Raw genomic sequence first — 18023 nt, 5'->3', positions numbered from 1 at the left:
AAGAAGCTACCACAGGGTTGATATCAGCATCTGAACCATCACATACAGAAGTTGCTATCCGTGCATCAATAAAACATGTTAACATTTACCCAGCAATAAGGGATAAATCATTACTTTCAGCTGGAATACAGTAGGACAAAAGAAGAATTCATTTTTCAAGACCACACTTTCAATAAAGTAAAATGTTAACTCTTTGCCACAACTAGAGCGATTGTTCTGACCTGCTGAAATATATCTCCTGGGGGCTTGGTTTTATCCCCTGCTCACAGCAGTGGCAGAGAGTTCGTTTTCAAGTTTCAGTCTGACTTCACTTGGCTGAGACCTGCCTCCTCCTACGAGGGAGGACCTGATCAAGATCAGACATTACTGCTCAGTTTTACAGGCCATCACCACAAGGTGGCAGCACGCTGGGAGGTACAACTGCTTGTAACTCTACAAAGTTCGGTTATCTGGCACCCAGACTTGATGTGGTAATTAATACCATCTGACATCATCAGCCCCAGGTATGCCCCACCATCAGCATTCGGTTCTCCCCCAGTCACGACCCACCGCTGGGCCCTGGACTCTTTCCACTGCCAGACCCAGGCTGTCCAAAATGAGCTGATTAACTATACATTTGGAACACACATCTTGGCCATTTCCATTCACAACTTAAAGCAAAATATGGCAAATACTGAAAATCTGAAATTTAAAGCAGTGATTTATGTTGTTACTTCTATCCTGTGAAACTGAATTCAGTGTTCAGTATGTGCTTTCCTATAAACAGCGCAAACCAACTGCAGGTTGGGTGACCACCTCTGCTCACCCTCAGCTTGCAGGAGTCTGCCCCTAACCCTAATACACTCACAGGTTTTGACTTTCTCTACTGTTCCAATTGAGCTTAATGGAAGTTGAAGCAATTTTCTGAGTTGGAACATCACAGGAACAACAATCTGCCATTCCGGGCCTGCATATCATTTCCAGAATTCATTTTTTTTCCTTTCTTCTCTCCACTTCCAGTATTTCAAATTTTATCTGCCTCTTCCTCTTTGATCCCCATCCAGATATTCCTTTCCCATCTTCTCTGATCCAGAACATCACTTGCATCCTTCTGTCTCTCCAAGTATTCCCCCCCCCCCCCCACCCCACCCTGTGCCTTTTCTGCTTTCTCTGAAACTAATTGAGCTTAAGTCATCTCTGCTGGAAGCCAGTGATCCACAGCTGGAGTCAAGGTGGCCCATCCCGAGACATTTACTCTTATTTCCCTTCAGGGATGCTGCTTGACCAGCTGTGCATTTTCATCATGTTCTGTTTCTATTCTTTTAAAAACCTGCTGTGAATGCAAACAAAGCATATTCGTATGATAACACAACAAAGGGCATTTGCGTATCCTGAAGATGAGGAGATAGTGTCATCAACATGAAACAGGTTATTTTGGCTCAACTTGTCCATTCTGTCAGACTTGCTGACACGAGCTCTCCTTATTGCCTGTATTTGGCCCTATCCCTCTAAACCTTTTCTGTCCACGTACTTGTCAAAATGCTTTTTAAATCTTGTAACCATACATATTCCATTGCCTCTGGGGCAATTCATTCCGGATGCCCACTACCCTCTGTGTGAGAAGGTTGCCCTCAGGTCCCTTTTAAATCTTTCCTTTTTTACCTTGAACCTACAGGCTGCAATTTTAGACTCACCTACCCTAGCAAGAAGACTGTGGTCATTCACCTTAACCATGTCCCTCATGATTTTACATCCCCATTCAAGGTCACCCCTCAGCCTCTTGGGCTCCAGAGAAAAGGGCCTTAGCTCATCCAGTCTTGTCTTACAGTCAAGCCTTCCAGTTCTGGTAACACTCAAGTGAATATTTTCTGCACCTTTTCAGATTTATTGTCATGACATCACATACAACCCCGAGAGTCCTTTTCTGTGGGAGAAGCAGAATTGCCACTTATTGTAGTGTATTGAGTGCAAGGTTGTTGTTGGTGCATCATTCGGTCAAATTTTCAATCTCCCTCCTGCATGCTGACGCACCACCCCTTTTTATATAACCCACTACCGTGGTATCATCGGTGAATTTGTAAATGGTGTTGTTGTCAAACTGATCCATACAGTCATAGGTGTAAAGCGAGTAGAGTAGAGGGCTAAGAGCACAGTCCTGTGGTGCTCCAGTACTGATGGAGATTGTGGAGGAGATGTTCTTACCAATCCTCACTGACTGTGGTCTGGGCATGAGGAAATCAAGGATTGAATTATACAGTGGGGTGTTGAGTCCCAGGTTTTGGAGTTTGCTGATTAGTTGTGAGGATATTAAGGTGTTAAAAGCCAAGTTGAATGACCCCACAATTGCACATAATACTCTAAGTGTCATAACACCAATAACATGTCCAGCTGTAACATGATATCCCAACTCTTGTACTCAATGCTCTGACCAATGTAGCCAAGCATGCGAAATGCCTACTACTATCTACGTCACTATTTTCAAGGAATTATGCACTTGTATCCCTCAGGCCCTTTGTTCTACAACACTTTTCAGAACCCTGCCATATATTGACCTGCCCTGGTTGGTCTACATGTTGAGTAACAGTTATGTTTGTCACCATTGTGGACCTAATTTTCTGTTTTGATAATATTGTCAACATACAATATTACCCAAAGGCTTTAACATGTCTTTGCTCCTATGAACTATGGGACTGTAACAATCACTTAGAAATACAACATCTCTCTCTGCACTTTGTACAGGAAATGAGTGGGAAGGAAATTGAAGGAAATCTGGAGATACATGAGCATTCCGTCCTCCACCCAGAGTCAAATATTAATGTGGAGGACAAAATTTGGGTAGAAATCGACAGATGGTCAAAGCAGCAAACTGTTAACAGGAAGGATTTCATTGAACAAAAAACATAATATGTTGGCAAAGAGGAAGGTCCTCATCCACTAAACTCCAATTCAATATAAACTCCAAGCCAAACAATTATGACTGTTCATTTTAGATCAAAGCAATACAGTTAAAAGCAACTTAAAAGTGTTAACTTACCCTGGACTGCTGGCCTCATTCTTGGGCCCAACTCTTGTGCTACCTTGATATCTCCCAGCAAACTTCCAGATGCGGCCTCCTGCAAATCCTGGCAAACAGCCTGAGCTTGCAATCGGAGACAGTCCAACTCCGATCTCCCCACCAGCTCCTCAAACTCCTCATTCATCTGGGCCAGCGGAGAATCACGAGAAGCAGACAGGTATGGGGTGTCAAGTGGGGAGCTTGGAGGGGAGAGGGAAGACAGCGAAGACCTGGAGGAAAGTGATGCCAGGGATTGTGGAGGATCCAGAGATCTCCTTGACTTGTTCAAGTTGGACAGTCCAAAATGGTCAATAAAAGACGGGTCCTTCACTATTGTGTCGAATGGAAGTAGATCAAACTGCAGGTAGCATCCCACATCGAGTGAGCTGTCAGTCTCGTACTGTGGTAGCCCATATATATCAGTGAAGCTGACAGAGCTTAAAGAACCTCTGCTGGAAGCAAGTGATCCACAGCTAGATGCAAGGGAGCCTCTGCTACTGCCAGATGACACGGTGAGAGAGCTAGCAGTTAAGCTGCAAACACAAAGAATACAATTCAGTTCTGAGTGTGTGTTCTTGGTTAATGATAATAATCTCTATTAACTATCTCCTTACTCTGCTCAGAAACTTTTGGATCAGTCATTTGCACTTGAATACCTTTAATGGCATTAAATGTCAACACATCAGTTTAGAGAACAGATTGATTACATGCTTTAAATATTGCATGCACTGGCACTTGCTGATAGCACGGGGGATAGATGGGCCTGAATTTGTCAGATGTGCTCAAGAAGGATTCTTGACACAGCATGTGGACTAGCTGACAAAAGGAGAGGCTATACTGAATCTCATACTGGGTAATGAACTTGATCAGGTGGCGGATCTCTCAGTGGGGGAGAATTTCAGTGAGAGTGACCTCAACTCCTTGAGCTTTAACATAAATATGGGCAAAGATAAAAGCAAACAAAATGGTAAAGTGTTTAATGGGATGAGGCAAGAACTAGGGAGAGTAAATTGAAAAGAGATGTTCAAGGGTGAAAGCACACAACTAATGTTGAGGAAGTTTAGGGACCAGGATAAGGTTGTCCCACTGGGACAGGGAAAAGATGGTAGGAAAAGGGAGCTGTGGTTGACAAATCAGGTGTGGCAGCTTGTTAAGCGGAAGGAGGAAGCATAGATTAGATTTAGGAAGCAGGAAAAGCTCATGAGAATTACATGGTAGCCAGGAAGGAACTTGAGAAAAGACTTAGGAGAGCTCAAAAGGGGCATGAGATAGCTTGGCAAGTAGGATTAGGGAGAACCCCAAGGCATTCTATGCATATGTGAAGAATAGAAGGATGAAGAGAATGAAGATGGGGCCACTTAAAGATTAACCCATGTGCCTGGGGGCAGAGGAGGTTGGGGACATCTGCAATGAATACTTTGCTTCAGTATTTACAAGAGAAAAGGTCCCTGATCAGGGTGAGGTCAAAACAGAACAGGCTTGTGTGCTGGACAACGTTGAGATTAAGGAACAGGAAGTGTTGGATTTTCTTAAAAATATTTAGGTTGATAAGTCCCCAGGGCCAGATGCAATATACCCCAAGTTGCTGTGGGAAGGGAGGGAAGAGATAGCTGGGACATTGGCTATGATCTTTGCATCCTCCTTGGCCACAGAGGAGGTACTGGAGGATTGGAGAATGGCTAATGTGGTCCCCTTGTTTAAAAAAATAATAGGGAGAATCCTGGGAATTATAAACTGGTGAGTCTTAAGTGCAAACTAATGGAGAGGATTTTTATGAATAGGATCTATGATCATTTGGAGAAGCACAGTCTACTCAAGGATAGTCAGCATGGATTTATAAAGGGAAGCTCATGCCTCACAAGCCTGATTGAGTTTTTTGAGGAGGTAACAGAAGAAATTGATGAAGGTAGGGCAATAGATGTGGTCTATGTAGATTTTAGTAAGGCATTTGACAAGGTCCCCCATGAGAGACTCATTCAGAAAGTCATGAGGCATGGTATCCTTGGTGGTGTTGATTACAAAATGGCTTACATGTGGATAGCAGAGAGCAGTAGTGGACGGAAAGTATGTTGTCTGGAGGTCAGTGACAAGTGGAGTTCCGCAGGGATCTGTTCTAGGACCCCGGCTCTTTGTGATTTTTAAAAATAACCTAGATGATGAAACGGAAGGATGGGTAAGCAAGTTTGGGGATAATATTAAGATTAGAAGAGTTGTGGATAGTGCAGAAGGTTGTCGTAGGTTACAAAAGGATATAGGCAAGATGCAGAGTTGGGCGAAAAGTGGCAGATGGAGCTCAGTCTGGGTATGAGGTTATTTTGAAAGATTAAACCAGAAGGCTGAGTAACCCAGTTAATGGTCAAATACTTAGTGCAGAGGAACAGAGGGACCATGGGGTCCAAATCCATTCATCTCTCAAGATTGCTGCTCAGGCTGACAGGATAGTTAAGAAGTTGGGCCTCATTAATAGGGGGACTGAGTTCAAGAGTCAAGAGGTCATGTTACAACTCTACAAATCTCTGGTGAGACCACACTTAACAAGTATTGTATTCAGTTCTGGTCACCTCATTGTAGGAAGGATGTGGAAGCTATAAAGAGGGTGCAAAGGAGATTTACCAGGATGTTGTCTAGATTGGAAAATGTCTTATGAGGCAAGGTTGACAGAGCTGGAACTTTTCTCTTTGGAGTGCAGAAGGATGAGGGGATACTTAATAGCGGTCTACAAGATTCTGAGAGGCCTAGATAGGGTGTACAGCCAGCGCCTTTTTCCCACAGCAGAAATAGAAAACACTAGGGGAGATCTCTACAAAGTGAAGGGTTGAAAGTTTAGGGGAAAATCAAGGATACTTTTTTTTTAAACATACACAAAGAATGCCTTGCCAGTGTTGGTGGTGGAGGCTGAAACATCAGGGATTCTTTGACAGACACATGAATGAAAGACAAATAGAGGGTTATGAGGTAGGAAGAGATAAGTACTTTTTTTGATATATATAGGAATATATAGGTCAGCACAACATCAAGGTCGAAATGCCTGTACTGTGCTGTAATGTTCTATGTTCTCTGTTCTGACTGAATGGCTGGGATGTGAAACTTGCTGCATTTTTACCTTCTTTGATTTATAGTCTGCTCACCATACAACTGTAGGTATTACCCAGCTGACCCAAGCAGACAGGAAAGGGAATTACCGGTATGACAAACCTGCCAACAGCCTGACCCTCTTCCTTGGATGAAGTTGGCGGGGATTAGGTTTCACCACATTGTTATTGGTCTGAATGCATGAAGGCCAGGCAAAAAGGGCAGATTTCCATCCACAAATGGCATCAGGTTTGTTTTTGTGAGACAATCCAACAGCTGATATTGATACCGGATTCTTTTTTTTAATCTTATACTGTGCTTAAAATGACCCAAGAGGAGGCCACTCTGCCATTACGTCCATGCCAGTTCCAAAGGGAGCAATCCCACCACAGCAAAATAGATAACCCACTATATGATTGTTCGAAAATCCCCCAAGTTCTGCATGTGTCTCACTGGGTGCAGTTTCCTGCACTCCCATCAGATTTTCTGGAAAATTTATTATACTACTGTGTAATAGATTTTAAAAGTGAAGAGTAGGGTATAAATGGTAATATCATCTAACTGTCTGGAAAATCTGCCAGCCTGTATGTAAGTACAGAAAGTGCTGGATTATTTGAATTTTATTGGAGCTTGACCTTGATGATTCCCTCTATCCCTGCAATGTCTTCTCTCTCACATAGGCCCATCAACTTGCCTCACTTTCTATTTTTGTCATATACTGTAGTAAGGGGGATCTTGGAGTAGCCAATAATCTACTAGTACTGCTTTGGGACTTGGGAGGAATTCAAGCTGGTCACGCAGATACCGTGCAAACTCTACACATTGCACTTGATGTCAAGATTGAACCCACTCCCCGTGAAGCTAAGGCAATAACTGCTGAACCAATAGATCACTTGTAATATCCAGCTGTCTCAATTTTTAAATGGCTTCTTGATTTTGCACTTGTTATTTACTCTAGCCAACATAATGTACACAAAAGATATGGATAAAACACACACACATCTCAGTACAGCGAGAACCAGCACAAGACAGTTGGTTATTAAGTTAAACCATGCACAGTTTATCAACAGTACTGTATGACACAACAGCTAACCTCTTCAGTTGGGAATGCAAGTACGTAGTTAAACGTGTAGCCTCCTCCAGTTGTTTCAGTAAACAGCTTCTCTTCTCTTGCAACAGCATTCTACAAGAAAAGCATTAAAAGCCACTGTCAACTTGAGTCTTAATAGCTTGGCACTTCAGCATAACTTCCCTGGCCAAAAGTACATCTGTCACACTTCCTGCGTTTCTGTTTTGCCTCCAGAATATTCCTTCTGTCCACGTGTCCCCACCCCCAAAGGAGATAAAGATTTTCAAAGCACGATTCACGGAACATTGGCCTCACAGGCTGGCTAGGGAAGAGGATGTTTAGAATATGCTGATAATGTAAGCAGGGAGAAGGGAGGGTCTGCGAGTCAAACACCCTGCTTTTTCTTTGTCAATCCACTGAATATTTCAGGCTAAGATTGCTTCCATGGATTAGATTTGCATCACATTTGGTTGAGAGAGGAGGTCAATGGGGTAGGGAGGGGGGGGGGGGCTGCTTGTCACAACATGATTTTCAGATTCTCATACACGAAGCATGCACTCAGCTCAAAGGCTGCTTCCCTCTGGTCTGCGTGCAGGAGCCCACCACGAATGACACAGTGACAACTTGCAACATTGGCGCTGAAGTGTGTGATGAGGGATGAGTGTGTTTATTGCCATACACATAACTACAATAGCAGTGAAATTCTTGCTTGCTGCAGCTATACAGGTACAAACAATAATCAAGTTAAATTACCAAATGGGGGAAAAAAGTAAGTTAATAAATAATATGAATATAATGAGTATTCACAGTTGAACTTAATGTGAAAAACCAATGTTATGTTACAATCATGCAGAAAGATTTTTGGTTCTGTCGTTAACTTCAAGTTCACTTGTCATCAGATTGTACCAGTACAACCCGATGAAACAGCATTCTCCAGTCCACGGTGCAAAACAGGCATACAGACACAAAACCTCTAACCTCCAGACAAATGATACATATACACAGTACATCTGTACTCATATTAAAATAAATATTATTAATATAGAGTTGTTGCAGCAGTGAAGCATCATGTGGGACAAGCTGACCAGGATGTAGAAAAGAACATTTAACACTTGCTCACAAACACACATTCCATAGTTCACATCTGATACCATTAAACACAGGCAGTCCCCGGGTTACAAACCAGTTCTGAGAACTGTTCAGAATGCAGATTTTCATAAGTTGGAAATGAACAAAAGCAACATGTGAGAGAGAATGACAGAAATAGCTGTGAGGGGAGAGTGAGTAGCTACGGAGGGACCGACCTCATGGACTCGGTGGGTCAGCAAAAGATTCTAGCTCTGCTTCGCTCCACTTTGCCAGTGACTGCTCATTTGTCTGGGTGCCCATAACCCGGGGATGGCCAGGATTTCCCAATGCCTGCAAGCTCAGTTTTAGATTCCCCCAAGATTTAATCAAGAGAACACATTTTCTATGAACCAGAATTGAGCTGGAACTGCACACTCAGCCAGGAATCCAGGTGTGTCAAAACCATTTCTGACAGTAAACAAACAATGCACATGGCATTATTAGGCAGAGAATTCTGCTAATTCACCATAGAACAACACAGAAACAGGCCATTTCGGTCCTTCTAGTCTGCGCCACACCAATTTTTAAAATCTAATCTCACTGACTTTCACCCAGTACATTGCTGTCCATACCTCCCCATCCATGTATCTGTCCAAATTCTTCTCTCAAATTTTAACATTGAGCCTGCATTCACCATTTCAGCTGGCAGTTCATTCCACATTCCCACTTCTTTCTGTGTGAAGAAATTCCCCCTCATGTTCCCCCTAAACCTTTCCCCTTTCATTCTTAACCTATGACCCCTGGTTTTATATCTCACTTGCTCTCAGTGGAAAAAGCCTATCTACATTTACTCGGTCTATCCCCCTCAATTTCAAATCTCCCCTCATTCTTCTATGCTCCAGGGGATCAAGTCCTAACCTATAACCCTAACCCTGTAACTCAGTTCCTGAAATCCAGGCAACATGCTAGTAAATCTTCTCTGTCCTCTTTCTATCTTATTGATGTCTTTCCAGTAGATAGGTGACCAAAACTGCACACAATACCCCAAATTTGGTCTCACCAATGCCTATACAACTTTACCATAACATCCCAACTCCTATATTCAATGCTTTGATTTATGAAGGCCAAAATGACAAAAGCTCTCTTTACAACCCTATCCACCCGCGATGCCAGTTTCAGGAAATTATGTATCTATATTCCCAGATCCCTCTTTTCTACCGCACTCCTCAGTGCCCAACCATTTACCATGTATGTCCCATCTTGGTTTGTCCTTACAAAATGGAATACCTCACACTTGTCTGCATTAAATTTCATCTGCCATTTTTTAGCCCAATTTTCAAGCTGGTCCATACTGCAAGCTTTGAAAACCTTCTTTGCTGTCCACAATGCCTCTAAACTTAGTGTCATCATCAAACTTGCTAATCAAACTTACCACGTTATCATCCAGATCATTGACATAGATGACAAACAACAATGGCCCAAGCACTGATCCCTGAGGCAACCATCCACCACTAGTCACAGGCTTCCAATCTGAGAAGCCATCATCCACACTACTTTCTTGCTTCTTCCGTCCAGCCATTGTCGAATCCAGTTCACTACTTCACCATGAATAACCTCCCATTTGGGACCATGTCAAAGGCCTTACTAAAATCCATGTAGACAACACCCACTCTCTGAAGAAGCTGTTCCTCCTTGCTTCTGTCTGAAATCTTAATACCAGGTATAAGTAGGCTTTTCCACTGCGATTAGGTGAGACATGAACAAAAGGACATGGATTAAGGGTAAAAGGCAAGATGTTTTGGGGGAACCATTCAGAGAGCAATGAGAGTGTGGAATGAGCTGCCAGCTGAAGTGGTGAATGTGGAGTCAATTTTGATAGTTAAAAAAGTGATAGTATATGGGTTGGAGGGGTATGGTCCAGGTGCTGGTCAATGGAACTAGGCAGAATAATAGTTTGGCACAGACTAGATGAACCAAAGGGTCTGTTTCTATGCTGTAGTGTTCTATCGTTCTATAGTATACTGCAATGGAGATCATGCATAACTCAGAGGGTAGCATATGATGCACATGGGATAAAACAGGCCAAAATAATGGCATCAGGTACCACTGCACAGTATAATAACGTCCTCAAAAAGACATAAAAGTGTTTCAGATGATGTTTGCGGGTTATTAACAAAATGCAAACCTTTCAGCAAATTGCTGGCAGGGAATGGCTTGTGCATGATGGATGTCATCCTCCAGCCGCTGGCGTTCAGCCTCGAGACGAGCTGCTTCCTCCGGTAGCCGTTTCTGTTGGCTGATGAGCTGCAGCTCCTGGAGCAGCGCCTCCTTCTCCCTGATCAGCTGGAGTCGATCCCAGTCGGCCTCGGCCCTTCCCGGCCACGTCTCATTGTCCAGCTGAGCAAGCTGAAGCTGGATATTGGACACCCTGTGAGGAGGAGGTGGGGTCAGGTGGGGAGAGGGAGGGCAACACAGTCACTCCACTGCCAGGGATCAGGTGCCGACGTACCCTGCTCAGAGCAGGATTGTTAAGCAGGCTTCAGACACCATAAAATGAAAGCAAAAGCGGGTTCGATCAGCCTCAAACACAATCATCACTGTCCTTACACAAGAGCCTAATCCACCACCAGTGAGAATACTGTGTTCATTTTAGGCCTCCTCAAAAAGTAGGTAATACAGAAGGAGTTGAGAAGGACCACAAGAGAGATGCAATTTAAAATATAGCTGTTACACCATTAAGTAGATAATCCAGAATCACAAAGGAGATGTAACTTAAACTATAGTAGTCACACCGTTCCACAAAATCAAGACCTCCTGCATTCAGTGCTAAATTTTAAAGAGAATAACACAGGTATTTGAAGGAGCAGATAATTAGGGTCACTGGACTTGTCTCCTTCCTGCACTTGGCCACGTTGATTCTGGGATAAAAGTCCATGGTCCGTAACCCTGTAAGGCCAGCTGACGCTGCCTGCCTTTGCATCGATTCTGGCAAGTAATTCTCACCTTTCTGCCAACACTAATCGGAAAAGATTTATTATGTTTTATCGCCTTGAAGCCTTCGAATTAGCTTACCCTGTGATTACATGGTTGTATTTGAAACCAAAAACATTGCACAAGAAATGCAGGAAGGATGGGAGGTCTGACACGAGTGCCAACTTTGTGAAGTTGCTGCTCTGCAGTGATCTGTCGAGAGCACCGAGATGTCGCCTCTTTGGCTAGTGAGAGGAGCTGATAATGGGCACAATGTCCTGAAGCAGCAACACCTGAGACATCATCCTGACCATAATCAATGGCAGTGTCCCATACAGCCTTTATTATTTTTTCTTATTTCCTATGACATAGGAGATCACTTGACATTCTTTATGTGAGCTCTCAAGCAATTCTACCAAGCATACTCCCTAACCCTAACCCTAACCCTCTTTCAAATGCCAATGAACTTCCTCCCAATTTTCTCACTTCCCACCCGCTCTGGAGACCATTAACCTGCCCACCAGTGCATCTTTAGGAACTGGGTCACGGAGAGACCACATAGGCAATACTGGAGGTCAGGATCAAACCCAGGTCACTGGAGCTGTGAGGCAGTAGCACCACCTATGGTGTCACCGTGCATAATGAAACAAATCCACGAGGTCACACAATGGATATTGACAGACCCACCAATTCCACATAGAGTACAAAGACAGAATAAAATGGATTCCGATAATACCTTCACAACCTTGTGTTAGTTCCAAAGTGCCTTATAACTGATAAGAGAACCGGTTTTGTACACAGCCACTGCTAATATATTCCTATATTAATTTCACAATGCCTACTGAAAATTTGAGATTTGAAACCAAAAGTTAGTGTTTGATAAGTTTGCTCTTCGTTCAGATAATCCAATATTTTGTTTTTTTATTCCTAAAAAGGAATTCTGCACCTACACTACACTGCACACTGTTTACAATTAACTTCCTACATTATGATATGACACTTCAAAATTGACTGGCAGGGTGCTAGAGGTACTAAACAGCACTATTGAAATTCAAGTATTCACCAGTATTTTCTACATATCTTCAAAATACATTAAATAGTTGTCAGGTTTATAGTCTCTGAGGTTTTAATATTTTCTCAGTTTCTCATATTTTCTTCATATTAGATATAACCATCTTAAAATTTTGTTTCCTTAAAAAAAAATTCAAACTTCAGAACAAATGGACACCCATCTACAATCTACCAAGGGTTGAGGACAGGAGTTGGGATGGTATGATGAAATTGCACAACACATTAGAGGTCCAAAGTCTGAGTACTGCATGCAGTTTGGGTCACCTAACTACAGGAAGGCTATCACTAAGATTGAAAGAGTGCATAGAAGTTTTAAAAGGATGTTGCCGGGACTTAAAGAAGTGAGTTATAGAGAAAGGTTAACAGATTAGGACTTTATTCCCTGGAGCACACTGTAGAAGAATGAAGGGAGATTTGATAGAGGTATATAAAGTTATGATGGATATAGAGAGAGTAAATGTAAGTAGGCTTTTTTTCCCCAATGAAGTTAGGTGAGAGTGAAAGAGGAAAAATTTAAAGGGAACATTGCAGGGAAACTTCTTCATACAGACAGTAGTGGGAGTGTGGAACGAGCTGCCAGCTGAATTGGCAAATACACTTAATTTTGACATTTAAGAAAAATGTAGGCAGTTACATTGATGGGAGGTGCAGGTCAAAGGAACAAAGGAAATAATAGCTTGGCACAAACTAGATGGGGCAAAGGGCCTGTTTCTGTATATATAGTCAAACTTTTAGAAACTAATGCAGCAGACCCACCATGAAACCAAGAATCACTTCTATCAACTGAAGAGTTAGAGGAATGATTTTTTGCTAAAAAAATTAGTATAACCCAGCAAATTCTCTCGCCCACAGAATGCTGGAACTAACTCTGGGTACTGATGCCAGCCACAGAAAGCAGAAGCAGTGTTTTTCTCTCTTGCACTGCATGTAAATACAAAGGCTCTTTAGTTATACCAGCATGCAGAGGAGAGGAATGCATGATAAATGAAGAATGTGATCACAGAGATAAAAGCTACAGCAATGTATTAAACATGTTTACCCACATAGCATGTTGCAACTTTCCTCCAGTAAAATGCTACATCTTTTCAAAGCAGTTATCCAGGCAAATGAAAGGACAAACAGTTTGTCTTTTTACCTTCATCGAGTCATTCAGCAAGATGTTAATCGCTAACGTCTTGTAATTTGGTGAGTTCTGTAGAGTAATGATCAGCATTTCTAGAGGATAGAGTCATTATTCACCCTGTACAAACCATAGGCAAGACTCTGATGACAAAAGAACTGGTCGATATCCCAAGTTTATGGGAGACACCATTCTTTTGGCACTGTTGCTTTCTGGTTAAAGATGCTTGTTCTTTTCTTGGATCTCAATACATTAACACTTCATGTCTTCTCTAGCTTCCTCTACACCAAAAGGGTCAGCACTGTATTCCTGTTAATAGTCCAGTTATTCCACTCAGGATCAATCTATTGGTGCCACAGAAGCAAGGAGAGCCACTGCCTCATGCCGCCAGGGATCCAAGTCCAATCTTGACCTCGATACAGTGTGTGTGGAGGGTGACCTTTCTCCCCAGGACTGCATGGATTTCCTCCCAGATCTCAAATACGTGCAGACTGGAATGTTAGTTGGCCACTGTAAATAGCTACTGTGTGTAGGAGAGAGGAAAAGTCTGGGGGGAGTTCATGAGAAAGTGGAAAGGATAAAAAAAAATAGGATTAATGAGGATTGGCATGGATTCATTTGGCCGAAGGGCCTGTGCTGCACAACTAGATGATTCTACTCATTGCTGGAGTGACAAATGGAAATCAAATTCTGTTATGCAGCTATGCTTCTGCATTGAAAGCAGATTGGCGCACTTCCTCATGAATGTAGCCTTGTCGGGCTAGACACTCCTGGTTTCAAATCCACATGGACAATGGATGATTCTCAGCTGGGATGGTCACAGCTCTAAATAGCCAGCAAGTTATCCACAACCTCAACTCAGACCTAAATGTTGGTCACATGGGAAAACAAAGAAAGAACAGGTGCCTTCAACAGACAACAGAGCACACACCACCCCAAATAAATAGATGCCACATAAACTGATATAAAATGGATCTTTGAGAGTGCCTGTGTTCAAAATGGCTTTGTACAATATGTTAAGGTCACGACCATATACAGCATCAGAAATGTGCGCCTTAAAAAAAGGCACATAATTCAATGCTCAACTTGCATGTGGGAAGATCACACATATTGAATCAATATTACATTATTTCTGCAGCAGAAAGATCCAGGCCCAAGAAATTCATAGCAGTAACATAGTTACTGGACATTATGGAAAAGAAATCTTCTCCATCCAAGTAAAACACAACAGCCATTTTAAACTGTTTCACATGACCACAAAAATTCCACATAGCCCACCATGTGCCATCAAACCATAAAATATTACAGCACAGAAACAGGCCCTTCTGCCCTTTTAGTCTGTGCCAAACCATTGCCTAGTCCCACTAATCTGCACCCAGTTCATAGCCCTCCATACCCTTCCCATCCATGTACCTGTCCAAATTTTTCTCAAATTTTAACATTGATCCCGCATTCACCACTTCAGTTGGCAGCTCCTTCCACACTCCTACCTGTGAAGAAGTCCTCCCTCATATTCCCTTAAATTTTTCCCCTTTCACCCTTAACCCATGACGTCTGATTTGTATCTCATCGACCCTCAGTGGAAAAAGCCTACCTACATTTACTCTGTCTACCCCCTCATAATTTTAAATACCTCTATCAAATCTCCCCTCATTCTTCTATGCTTCAGGGAAAAAAGTCCTAATCTGCTTATCCTTTCCCTGTAACTCAGTTCCTGTAGTCCAGGCCACATCCTAGTAAATCTTTTCTGTGTTCTTTCTATCTTATTGATATCTTTCTTGTAGTTAGGTAAACAAAGCTGCCAAAATACTCCAAATTTTACCTCACCAAACTTTACCATAATATCCCAACTCCTTTGCTCAATACTTTGATTTATAACTTTAACCCTATCAATCCATGTCACCACTTTCAGGGAACTATTTATCTGTATTCTTTCCATTCTACCGCACTTTTTCAGTGCCCTACCATTTACCGTTTATGTACTTTCTTGGTGTGTTCTTCCAAAATGCAACACCTCGCATTGTCTTCATGAAATTTCATCAGCCATTTTTCAGTCCATCCTCCTAACTGGGTCCAGATTCCTCTGCAAGCTTTGAAAGCCTTCCTTGCTGACCACAACACCTCCAAACTTTGTGTCATCTGCAAACTTGCTGATCCAATTTACCACATTATCATGCAGACCATTGATATACTGTAGATGACAAACAACAATGGTTCCAGTACTGATCCCTGAGGGACACCATTAGTCACAGGCCTCCAGCCTGAGAAGCAATTTTTATCACTCTTTGGCTTCTCCCTCAGAGCCAATGTCAAATCCAGTTTACTACCTCACCATGAATACCAAGCGCCTGAATCTTCCTGACTAACCTCCCATGACGGGTGGGGGGGGCGCGGCTTTATCAAAGGCCTTTCTAAAGTCCACCGCTTTTTTCCTTCATCAACTTCCTGGTCACCTGCTTGATAAACTCTATCAGATTTGTTAAACACGACCTACCACACACAAAACCATGTTGGCTATCCTTAATTAGTCCTTGGCTATCCAATTACTTGTCTCTCCGACCTCTGAGTACACCTTCCAAAAATTTACCTACTATTGACATCAGGCTCACCAGCCTATTATTTCCAGGTTACATTTGGAGCCTTTTTTAAGCAATGGAATAAGAACTCCCTGCCACTCCTCCAGCACCTTCTTCTTCTTTGGCTTGGCTTCGCGGACGAAGATTTATGGAGGGGGTAAAAAGTCCACGTCAGCTGCAGGCTCGTTTGTGGCTGACAAGTCCGATGCGGGACAGGCAGACACGATTGCAGCGGTTGCAAGGGAAAATTTGTTGGTTGGGGTTGGGTGTTGGGTTTTTCCTCCTTTGCCTTTTGTCAGTGAGGTGGGCTCTGCGGTCTTCTTCAAAGGAGGTTGCTGCCCGCCAAACTGTGAGGCGCCAAGATGCACGGTTTGAGGCGTTATCAGCCCACTGGCGGTGGTCAATGTGGCAGGCACCAAGAGATTTCTTTAGGCAGTCCTTGTACCTTTTCTTTGGTGCACCTCTGTCACGGTGGCCAGTGGAGAGCTCGCCATATAACACGATCTTGGGAAGGCGATGGTCCTCCATTCTGGAGACGTGACCCATCCAGCGCAGCTGGATCTTCAGCAGCGTGGACTCGATGCTGTCGACCTCTGCCATCTCGAGTACTTCGACGTTAGGGGTGTAAGCGCTCTAATGGATGTTGAGGATGGAGCGGAGACAACGCTGGTGGAAGCGTTCTAGGAGCCGTAGGTGGTGCCGGTAGAGGACCCATGATTCGGAGCCGAACAGGAGTGTGGGTATGACAACGGCTCTGTATACGCTTATCTTTGTGAGGTTTTTCAGTTGGTTGTTTTTCCAGACTCTTTTGTGTAGTCTTCCAAAGGCGCTATTTGCCTTGGCGAGTCTGTTGTCTATCTCATTGTCGATCCTTGCATCTGATGAAATGGTGCAGCCGAGATAGGTAAACTGGTTGACCGTTTTGAGTTTTGTGTGCCCGATGGAGATGTGGGGGGGCTGGTAGTCATGGTGGGGAGCTGGCTGATGGAGGACCTCAGTTTTCTTCAGGCTGTGGCAAAGGACATTTTAATTTTTTCTGCCAAAGCCCCTTCAATTTCTGCTGCAGTCTAGCCTTAAGACAGCAAGAACCTCCTCCTCTTAAATCTTTATAGGTTCCATGACCTCACTGCTTGTTTGGCCCACTTTCCTCGACTCTGTGCCAGTTTCTTGAGTAAATATTGATGCAAACAAACCATTTACAATCTCCCTCATCTCTTTTGGCTCCTTACATAGCTGACCACTCTGATCTTCTAGGGGACCAATTATATCTGTTACTATCCTTTTGCTCTTAATATACCTGTAGAAACCTTTAGAAATTTCCTTCATATTGCATGCTAAAGCAACCTCGTGTCTTCTTTTAGCCTTCCTGATTTTTTCTTCGATTTTTCTTGCATTTTTTAATGCTCCGAAGTTCCTCATTTTCTCTATTGTCTATTCCTGTAATACACCATTTTCTTCTCCTAAAGCAGATTCTCAATGTCCCTCAAAACCATGGTTTCCTATACCTGTTAACTTTGCTTTTAATCCAGACATGAACAAACTATTATGTGCTATTATTTTCAGTTCATTTTTATTTGAGTGGGACAGTCACTTTAAGAGAATAAATCAGGCTGCAAGCCCTGCAGGCCCTGGAGATTGACTGTGGGTTTTCAGGCTGAGGACAGCGTGTACCAAAATTCAATACTTCTGAGGAGAGAGGAAGTGCCTGGAGGCACAGGACTGGAGACCATGTGACCAACATGTTAAAGCAACAGTACGCTGTTTGCTCAGGAGCCATTTTTAAGGACACAGCACAGGAGCAAAGAGCTCTTGGAAGTGGTACTGTGTTGAAGTGGCCTCGTGTCTGATTTCTCTATGTTTTAGGGGAATTAATAGGCCACACCATGACCAAAATGGAAGATCACTGAACGGCTGACCCACGAAAGGGTTTTGGAAGCTTTCAGAGAATTACTCACCTCATGTCCCCTACGCAAAGAGAAGTTTTGAGTGCCACTCATCTGAAAAGGACAATTCTCTGGAAGCACCTCAACAAGGATTTCACCA

General features: G+C 43.0%; 1 protein-coding gene across 4 annotated transcripts in view; it reads right to left on the bottom strand.

The window, feature by feature from the left end:
* wwc3 (WWC family member 3) overlaps positions 1 to 18023 on the bottom strand; it is a 180362-nt gene that overhangs the window by 27051 nt on the left and 135288 nt on the right. For all 4 annotated transcript variants that reach the window (XM_069889744.1, XM_069889745.1, XM_069889742.1 and 1 more), the window contains 3 exons: positions 10429 to 10671; positions 7200 to 7289; positions 3014 to 3567 (listed from right to left, as the gene is read on the bottom strand). In XM_069889744.1, the coding sequence (XP_069745845.1) occupies positions 3014 to 3567; positions 7200 to 7289; positions 10429 to 10671 (887 nt within the window). The remainder of the gene's footprint in view (positions 1 to 3013; positions 3568 to 7199; positions 7290 to 10428; positions 10672 to 18023) is intronic.

Source organism: Narcine bancroftii, chromosome 7 (assembly GCF_036971445.1).
Source record: "Narcine bancroftii isolate sNarBan1 chromosome 7, sNarBan1.hap1, whole genome shotgun sequence".
Lineage (NCBI taxonomy): Eukaryota > Metazoa > Chordata > Chondrichthyes > Torpediniformes > Narcinidae > Narcine > Narcine bancroftii.
The sequence above is the reverse complement of the archived record's forward strand: the minus strand, read 5'-3'. Positions and strand labels throughout refer to the sequence as shown.